This window comes from Cnephaeus nilssonii (assembly GCF_951640355.1).
Source record: "Cnephaeus nilssonii genome assembly, chromosome: 6".
Lineage (NCBI taxonomy): Eukaryota > Metazoa > Chordata > Mammalia > Chiroptera > Vespertilionidae > Cnephaeus > Cnephaeus nilssonii.
In genome coordinates, this window is record NC_137077.1 from 48,623,764 (window position 1) to 48,634,538 (window position 10,775).

General features: G+C 39.9%; 1 protein-coding gene across 5 annotated transcripts in view; it reads left to right on the top strand.

The window, feature by feature from the left end:
• ATF1 (activating transcription factor 1) overlaps nt 1-10,775 on the top strand; it is a 76,614-nt gene that overhangs the window by 57,734 nt on the left and 8,105 nt on the right. For 3 of the 5 annotated variants that reach the window (XM_079774651.1, XM_079774652.1, XM_079774655.1), the window contains 2 exons: nt 8,441-8,623; nt 8,708-8,867. In XM_079774651.1, the coding sequence (XP_079630777.1) occupies nt 8,441-8,623; nt 8,708-8,867 (343 nt within the window). The remainder of the gene's footprint in view (nt 1-8,440; nt 8,624-8,707; nt 8,868-10,775) is intronic. The other 2 variants (XM_079774653.1, XM_079774654.1) reach the window with 1 other exon arrangement.

A 10,775-nucleotide genomic window follows, 5' to 3' on the forward strand; every position in this document is an offset into this window, starting at 1 on the left:
GGTATAGGGTCATCTGGCCTGCCCCTTCACCAGCTGAGTGGCACCTGGACCTGGCTAGCCTGCCCCTATACCAGATGAAGAGCACCCAATCTGCTCCCTGCACTAGTGGAGCAGCATCCACCTGCCCCACCACCTTGACAAGAGGCTCACCTGGACACAATGACCTGCTGCCAAACCCAGCACGCCCAACCCGGTATTCCTGGACAGCTGGCCCCACCACCTTAAAGTGTGCTGTGCACCCAGCACTGCCAGCATGACCCAACGCCACCAGACACAGACATGCCACCACAACCCTCTGTGTCTGGACAAAAGGCCCTGCTGCCTGACTGCCTGGTAGAAGTGACCTGACACCTTGGGTTGCTGGACCTGCCACAGTGACCCAGCACACTTAACCTGGTGTCTCCAGAAAATTGGACCCACTACTGTGACACCCTGCATGACCAATAATCTCTGGACACACAGACCCATTCCCGCAACCCCACCAGCCTTACCCGATGCCCCAGACTGCTAGGCTGCTAAAATAGGGAGATAAAAAAACAACCCCCAGGCACACCACCAAGTGAAAGAAAAGGAGAAATCACCAGAAAAGAAACTAAATGAAATGGAAGCAAGTAGTTTGTCAGGTAAAGAATTCAAAGTAATGGTCATAGAGTGATCAAACAACTCAGTGAGAACTATAAACAACTCAATCTATAATAAAGTGTAATGTGCAAATCAACCGAATGACCAAACAGCAGAACGACCGTCCGGACAACCTTCTGGACAACCACGCTATGGCACGCACTGTTGCCAGGCCAGCCAATGCGGGTGTGATGCAATTGGTCGGGGGCCCGCCATCGCCCCTCAGAGGGAGGCCCAGGCCACCCCATGCAGGGCAATCAATGGGGGGGGGGGGTTCCATGATCGATCGCCCCAAAGAGGGAGTCCCAGGCCACCCTTGCATGATGATTGATCACAGAGCCCCAGCTGGGTGGTGGGGCCTCCCTCTGCTGGGCGATAGATTGTGGAGGCTCACAATCATTTGCCCCAAGGAGGGAGGCCCAGGCTACCCGGCCAGCAGCGCTGCAGTGGGTGGGTGGGTCCTCCCTCTATGGAGCCATCAATTGCCCTGCAGCGGCAAGCCCAGGCCACCTGGCTGGCGGTGCTGCAGCGGATGGGCGGGGGCCTCCCTCTGCGGGGCAGTTGATCTGGGGGCCCTGAGATCGATAGCCCCACAGAGGGAGGCCCAGGCCAGCCAAGCAATCACACCCCACACCTGTTGCCCACAGAGGGATGCGACCAGTGGCGGGGGTGCAACGCTGTACAGGTGGCAAGCAGTGGAGGGGGCAGGGCCAGCTGCCAGCATCCAGGGGAAGGAAAGCCCCCATAGGCCCTGATTTCTGGCCAGGCCTGGGACCCTGCCCGAGGGGTCCTGGATTATGAGAGGGCTCAGGCCGGGCTGAGGGATACTCCCTTCCCCCGTGCATAAATTTTGTGCACCAGACCTCTAGTGAGCATTATAAGGGACTTAATGAGAACTACGACATGAAAAGAGATTGAAAAAATAAAAACCAATTGGAAATGAAGAATGACATAGCTAAAATAACACCCTGGAAAGATTCAAAAGTAGACTACAAGAAGCTGAGGACTGAAGTAGCAAATTAGAAGATAAGGTTTAAAAAAATCACCTATTCAGAGTAGCAATTGAAAAAATAAATTAAAAAGGAGGAGGAGAGCTTAAGGGAGCTTTGGGACAACATGAAACATAACAGCATTTGCATAATAGGGGCACCAGAAGGAGAGCAACAAATACAGAACCTGTTTGGAGAAATAATGACAGAAAACTTCCCTGACCTGGTGAAAAAAGTCACACAAGTCCAGGAGACACAGAGAGGCCCAGTGAAATGAACCCAAAAAGACCCACACCAAGACACAGCATAATTAAAATGGTAAATGTTAAAGACAGAGAATCTTAAAGGTTGCAAGAGAGAGATGGAAAGTTACCTACAGGGGAGTTCCCATTAGACTGTTATCTGATTTCTCAATAGAAACACTTCAAGCCAGAAGGGAATGGCATGAAGTATACAAAGTAATGAAAAGTAAGAGACTGAATCTAAGACTACTGTATCCAGCAAGGCTATCATTCAAATATAAGATGAAATTAGTAGCTTTGCAGACAGAAAAAGGCTAAAAGTTTATTACCACCAAACCAGCACTGCAAAAAATGCTACAAGGACTTTAGTAAGAAGAAATAGAAAGAGAGGGAGGAACACAGACATCAAGAACAAAAATGGCAATAAATAAGTACCTATCAATAATAACCTTAAAAGTAAATACCTTAAATGCTCCAGTCAAAAACCATAGGGTAGCTGAATGGATGAGAAAACATGACCCATATATATGCTGTCTACAAGAGATCAACTTCAGAACAAAAGACTCACACAAGATGAAAGTAACGGGATGGAAAAAAAAACTTTCCATGCAAATGGAATTAAAAAGAAAACCTGGGGTAGCAATACTCATATCTGACAAAATAGATTTCAAAATGGAGGCCTTAAGAAGAGAAATGAAGGCCACTTCATAATACTAAAGGGATTGATACAATAAGAGGATATAACTCTGGTATATTTGCACCCAATATAGAAGCAGCCAAATACATTAATAAAAAAACTTATGGCTAAAACCGGTTTGGCTCAGTGGATAGAGCGTCGGCCTGTGGACTGAAAGGTCCCAGGTTCGATTCCGGTCAAGGGCATGTACCTTGGTTGCGGGCACATCCCCAGTAGGGGTTGTGCAAGAGGCAGCTGATCGATGTTTCTCTATCATCGATGTTTAACTCTCTATCCCTCTCTCTTCCTCTCTGTAAAAAATCAATAAAATATATTAAAAAAAAACACAAAAAACTTCTGGAAGACTTGAGAGAAATTGACAGCAATATAATCATAGTATGGGACTTTAACACCCCACTGACATCACTGGATAGATCTTCTAGACAAAAAATCAACAAGGAAACAGAGACCCTAAATGACACACTAGATCAAATGGACTTAATAGACATTTACAGAACATTTCACTCCAAAGCTGCAGAATATACATTCTTCTCAAGTGCACATGGGATATTCTAAAAGATAGACCACATGTTAGGACACAGACTAAGTCTGAAAATTCAAGAGGAATGAAATGATACCAAGCATCTCAGATCACAATGGCATGAAACTAGAGATCATCAACTACATTAAAAATACCACAAATCATTCAAACACATGGAAACTAACATGTTATTTAAAAAAATTAATAGGTTACCAATGAAATCAAGGAAGAAATAAAAAATTCATGGAAACAAATTAAAATGAACAAACAATCCAAAATCTCCAAGACAAAGCAAAAGCAGTCTTAAGAGAAAAGTTGATAGCACTGCAGGCCTTTCTCAAGAAACAAGAAAAATTGCTAATAAACTAACCCTACAACTTAAAGAACTAGAAGGAGAACAAGAAGAAAAGCCCAGAGTAAGGAGAAGGAAGGAAATAACAAAGATCAGAGCATAAATAAATGTCATAGAGACTAAAACAAAATACAGCCTGACCAGTGTGCGTCAGTGGTTGAGCATTGACCTATGAACCAGAGATCACAGTTGCATTCTGGGTTCCCAAGCTCTTTTCATGAGGCCAGCAGCATTCTAATTCCAAAACCAAATAAAGACACTACAAAGAAAGAGAACTACAAGCTAATATCCCTGATGAACACAGATGCTGAAATCCTCAACAAAATATTAGCAAATTGGATCCAGCAATATATTAAAAAGATCATACACTATGCCCAAGTGGTATTTATTCCAGGGAGCAAAGCTGGTACAATATTCACATATCAATAAATGTGATACATCACATAATCAAAATGAAAAACAAAAAGCACATGATCGTATCAATAGATGCAGAAAAAGCCCAACATCCATTTTTTAAAAATATATATTTTTATTGATTTCAGAGAGGGAGCGAGAGACAGAAACATCAATGATGAGAGAGAACCACTGATCGGCTGCCTCCTGCACACCTCCCACTGGGGATCAAGCCTGCAACCCTGGCATGTGCCCTTGATGGGAATCGAACCCGGGACCCTTCAGTCCACAGGCCAGTGCTCTATCCACTGAGCCAAACCAGCTAGGGCCAACACCCATTTTTATAAAAACTCAGCAAAGTGGAAATAGGGGGATCATATCTCAAAATAATAAAGGCCACATATGACAAACTTAAAGCCAGCATCATACTCAATAGGCAAAAACTGAAATAATTTCCCCCAATAACAGGAACAAGACAGCGTTGTGCCCTTTCACCACTGGAAATCCTAGCCACAGTGATCAGACAAGAAGAAGAATAAAAGGCATACAAATTGGAAAGGAGGGAGTAAAACTGTAACTAATTGCAGAAGACATGATATATTGTACATAGAAAACCCTAAAGACTACACCAAGAAGGTACTAGATTTAATAAATGATTTTGACAATGTAGCAGGACACAAAATTAACACCTAGAAATTGTTGGCCTTTTTATATACCTACTAGAGGCCCGTTGCATGAAGATTCATGCAATAGGCCTTCCTTCTCTGGCACCCGGGACCCGGGCCGCAGCGGAGCCAAAACTGCAGAATGTTGAAAAAAGAGGTAGAAGAAAATAAGTGGAAGAATATACCATGTTCTTGGATTGGTAGAATCAACATCATTAAAATGTTCATATTATCCAAAGCAATCTATAGATTCAATGCAATCCCTATTAAAATACCAATGGCATATTTCAAAGATCTAGAACAAACACTCCAAAACTTTATATAGAACCAAAAAAGAACCCAATATCAAGCTATACTAGAAAGCCACTGCAACCAAACATAGCCTGGTACTGGCTCAAGAACAGCCAGATAGATCAATGGAACAGAACAGAGAACTCAGAAATTGACCCAAGCCATTATGCTTAATTAATTGACAAAGGAGGCAAGAGCATACAATGGAGTAAAAGTGGTCTCTTCAATAAAATGGTTTTGGGATCATTAGACAGCTACATGACAGAAAATGAAACTAGACCACCAACTTACACCAAACCCAACAATAAACTCAAAATAGATAAAAGGCTTAAAAGTGAGTCATGAAACCATAAAAATCCTAGAAGAAAAGGTTGGCAACAAAATATCAGATATGCCACAGAGCAGAATTTTCACTGATATTATGCCTAGGGCAAAAGAAACTTTTGCACAGCAAAAGAAAACAGCATCAAAATGAAAAGGAACACGTATGAGACAACATATTTACCAATGATACATCTGATAAGGGGTTAATTTCCAAAATATATAAAGTCATACAACTCAACAGAAGGAAGAAAAATAACCCAATTAAAAGAGAGGCAGAGGACCTAAATAGATGCTTCTCCAAAGAGGACATACAAATAGCCAAGAGACATATGGAAAAATGCTCAGTATCACTAAGCGTCAGAGAGATGCAAATTAAAATGACAATGAGGTTCCACCTCACAGCTGCCAGAATGGCTACCATCAATAAATCAATAAATAAGTGCTGGTGAGGTTGTGGAGAAAAAAGAACCCTGGTACACTGATGATGGGATGCAGACTGGTACAGCTGCTATGGAAAACAGTGTGGAGTTTCCTCAAAAAAAAAGAAAAAGGAACTGCATTTGACCCAGTGATCCCACTTCTAGGAATATATCGTAAGAAGCCTGAACACCAATCAGAAATAATATATGCATTCCTATGTTCATAGCAGCGCAATCTACAATAGCTAAGATCTGGAAACAGCCCAAGTGCCCATCAGTAGATGAATAGATAAAAAAGCTGAGGTACATTTACACCATGGAATACTATGCAGCTGTAAAAAAAAAAAGAAAGAAAGATCTCTTACCCTTTGAGACAGCATGTAGGGACCTGGAGAGTATTATGCTAAGTGAAATAAGCCAGTCAGAGAAAGACAAGTATCATATGATCTCACTCATATGTGGAATCTAATGAACAAAACAATCTGACAAACAAAATAGAGCCATAGTAGCATGTAACAGACAGGATTCTCAGAGGGAAGGCAGAGGGGAGGAAGGAGATCGATCAAAGAACTTATATGCCTAACCCATGGACACAGATAATAGTGAGGTGAAGTCCTTCTGGGAAGGATGGGGTTACCAGGTAAATATACATGTTCAACAAGTACATGAAGATCTGTTGCAAAAATGAAAACAATTCTTTATTTTCACATATATTTCACATCAGATTATGTATATAACTATACATTTGTGAGTATAATTTCACATTTTCATACAAATACAGCTGACCCTTGAACAACAGGGGGTTTGGGGTGCTGATCCTCATGCAGTCAAACATCTTCATATAACTTTTTAAAAAATATATATATTTTATTGATTTTTACAGAGAGGGAAGGAGAGGGATAGAGAGCTAGAAACATCGATGAGAGAGAAACATCAACCAGCTGCCTTCTGCACACCCCGCAATGGGGATGTGCCCGCAACCAATGTACATGCCCTTGACCAGAATCGAACCTGGGACCTTTCAGTCCGCAGACCGACGCTCTATCCACTGAGCCAAACCGGTTTCGGCTTCATATAACTTTTGACTCACCAAAAAACTTAATTACTAATAAATAGCCTACTGTTGACCATAAGCTTTACTGGCCACATAGATTGTCAGTTAACCCATAATTTGTATGTCTACATATTATATATTGTATTCTTACAATAAGGTAAGCTAGAAAAAAAGGAAAAGCATAGGAAAATACATTTATAGTACTGTATGTATTTATTGAAAACCCGCATATAAGCGGATCAACACTCCAAAACTGTGTTTTTCAAGGGTCAATTGTTTATCAGTCTATGTGAGCATGGAAAAAGATTAGGAAGGATGTGCACCAAAAATAATGGTGGTAGTGGGAATAAGGGTTGGCCAGTGGAATAAATAGAGATAGATAATGGGACATTTACTTTTTATTTTATTTATATATTTATGTTAATATATTTGGGGGAGTATATAATGTGTGTTATAGGGAAGGAGATTGAAAGTAATTGCTAATAAAATTTTAAACAATTTCCTGCATATAAACAATTTTAATGTCTTCTAAAATTATATACATATTAAAGTATGTGGGAATATTTGTTGTGTGGTAGTGGGGAGGGAATAATTAGAAACTCCTGCAAAAAGTATTTTTAATTAAAATTTACACGCTGACATATGTATTTTGGCCTAATGGTAGGCAAAGCGTAAAAGGGGAAAATGTTACATAATTATAATCTGAAAAGTGGGTATAGAGCTGAGGCATTAGATTCTGAAGGAGATCTATTATATGGGAACGGCAAAATGCTAAGATGTTTTTCTGTTTGGTCATGCATCATGGGCATTTCATTTAAGGTTTCAGGGGAAAGCATTAACATCCTATATAATAAAAGGGTAATATGCAAATTGTCCCCTCAACCGGGAGTTTGACCGGAGTTCAACCAGGGGGCATGGCTGGCCTGCCAAAGGCCCAGGGCCCCTCCCCCTGGCCAGTCCCACCCCCGATCTGCCCCCCACACCCCAATAATGGGCTGGGCCGGTCGACCAACCTCCCACAGCCCCTCCCCCTGGCCAGCCCAGCCTGATCGCCCCGATCGGGCCGGGCTGGCCAGACCCTACCCATGCACGAATTTGTGCACCAGGCCTCTAAGTATAATTCAGTGAGAAATGCTTGTGGGGAGCTTAGAAATGTTATCTTCTGGTGACTTTCTGATGACTTAACTTTATTGGTGATTTTTGCTAGGAAGTGACTGAATAGATGATATTTTTTAAGTATCACTTAACAACATTTAATGTCTAAAGGCAGTTACCACTAGAGAGTAGAGCTAAGAAACAGAAGATTAACCCTTTGCACTCGATTGCTTTTTAAAAAGAGCTGCTACCGATGCTAACCGTGTCGAGTCACACTCGACATCCGAGTGCAAAAGGTTAACTTCTTAATTATGTAATCTTTTATTCTATTTTAGGTTTTCTATGTGCACACTTATCTATTAAAAATATTTTGTTACAATCTCTTTTATGCTTCTTTTGGAAAAAATGACAAGCTGTATTAATGTTTCCTTCTAATTATTTTTCCTTTAAAAGTCAGCCATCAGTGCCCTCTCAATATTCCAGAACTGCTGTGACAACATTAGCAGTTAGCATGGAGTGGTCCATAGAGCCCAAAATGTGCCTTGACCACTTCTATTGTAGAAATTGAGATTAAGATTAGTGCATCTAAACTATAAAATTTTTTAAAGAAATGCCATTGTATTTCTTGTACATATAGTTCACTCCAAGTGGTCAACAGTTGTCTGGTAGAACTGCTTTCAAGCCTGTTTTAATTTTTTGTTTGTTTGTTTTTCACTAATTCTTTGCAATTAGTGTATTGTATAGCCTTATAATAGCTAGGTTTTCTCTTTGGTTAAAGTTGCCATTGCCCCCAATGGAGCCTTACAGCTGGCCAGTCCAGGCACAGATGGAGTACAGGGACTTCAGACACTAACCATGACAAATTCAGGCAGTACTCAACAAGGTACAACAATTCTCCAGTATGCACAGACCTCTGATGGACAGCAAATACTTGTGCCCAGCAACCAGGTGGTTGTACAAAGTAAGTATGTTTAAGTATCTATGGAATGTATCCCAAAGTTCTTTTAAAGACACTTATGAATTAACTCATTCTTTGACCACACAGCTGCCTCAGGAGATATGCAGACATATCAGATTCGTACCACACCTTCAGCGACTTCGCTGCCACAGACTGTGGTGATGACATCTCCTGTGAGTCTTACATCTCCGACAACTAAGACAGATGACCCCCAGTTGAAAAGAGAAATAAGGTTGATGAAAAACAGGTGGGTAGTGAAATTATACTGCCAGAATGGTAATGTTTTTTCAATCTCAAAATATAACCAGGTGTTAACTGGAATTGTATATAGGAAATAAGGAGAGAGGTTTATATCAGCTTTATTTTACTGAGTGATTATGTCTGGTTTATTTCAAATGGATCAGTGAGTCCCATTGCTCAATCTCTTTATTTAATATATTGACCTAGAGTTCCTTTATTGTTATTATATCCTTTGAATAGCACTGTTAAGCAAAGCTTTTTCAAACAATATATTTTGTTCTTGTTGAGCTGACAGTTAAAAATAATAATCTGCTGCTTGCCACAGCAAGAATTAGTGGGATTCTGCCTAATATCTAGTTTAATTACTGACAAAGAAATGCTCCTAAATATGAATTTTGACATGAAAATAGATTAGTAATTTAACCCCAGAAACGTTTACTTTTATTTTAAATGTATTTTAAACATTGCTATATGCACTAAAACTATAAAAATAAGCAAAAGATTGAAGCTAGCAATTGCTTCTGGGCAAGAGGCAGGGGTATGGATGTAATCAGGGATAACACAGAGGGCCCTTCAACAGGGTGGATAACATTTTCCCGCAGTAAGCTGGGTATTGTGTTTACATTTGTTCATTTTATTATGCTTCATAACTTACATCTACACCACATCTGTGTGTACTATTTCATAAAAATTTTTTAAACTACAGTAATTTAGAAGGCAACCTTGTAAGGTGTTTTATTTCCTATGGCTTGCCATCTTGAAAATAATAATGGAAGTAATATTACATTCAGATTAGTGACAAAAGTCATAAAATACTTAGTAAATTTAACAGGAAAGGCATAGAATCCACATTTTTAAAATCTTATTGAGAGGTAAAACAGTATCTGAATAAACAGAAAATACTATGTTATTTGATTAAGCCATAATAAATGTATTCTTTCAGAATTCACGTATAAATGTAATGTGTTTAAATTAGAATCTTTGTAAATCTTTATAGAATTGGACAAAATAAGCTAAAAGTTTACAAGGAAGAAATAAGTATTCAAGAATGGTCAAGAACAGAAAAAGGTTACTTTGTCTTGTTAAGTATTGAAACATACTCTAAAAAGCCAATGTAATCAACTTGGTATCAGTGAAGGGGGCAAACAATAACATTAGCAAATGGCAAAGAGAGGCCAGAAATCGCCTGTGCTAGTTAAGTACAGTCATTCCTCGGGTTATGTTGGAGATCCGTTCCTACGGCGCAACGTAACGCGATTTTCGCCTTAAGTCAGAACCCACCTACATAAGCACCTATGTCACTCACATGGAGCACATACACAGCAGTAATGAAGTGAAACAGCAAAAAAAAATTTAAAAGAAAGATAACAATTCCTGACCTTTACTTGTGGTAAATACAGTAAATAATAAAAAACATATGTACATACATTGAAATGATGGAACTTTTTTTTTTATAAATACTGTAAATGGGAGGTGGCGACGTAACCACAGAACGATGTAAAGCGAGTCCGACGTAACCTGAGGGCTGCCTGTACACTTGTGAAGGATGGCTTATTTAGTAAAAGATACACAATCAGCTCTACATTTGAAAGAAAATTAAATTGGATTCCTATTTTTTTATACCATGAACAAAAGTAATTCTAGATGAATTAAAGACTTGTGAAAATTAAGCAATAAAATTTCTAAGATGAAATTTAGAAATACTTAGTGCATGGCATTTTATTTTATTTTTAAATATATTTTTATTGATTTCAGAGAGGAATGGAGAGGGAGAGAGAGACAGAAACATCAGTGATGAGAGAGAATCATTGATAGGCTGTCTCCTGCATGCCCCCTACTGGGGATCGAGCCCACAACCCAGGCATGTGCCCCTGACCAGAATCGAACCCGGGAACCTTCAGTCCACAAGCCAATG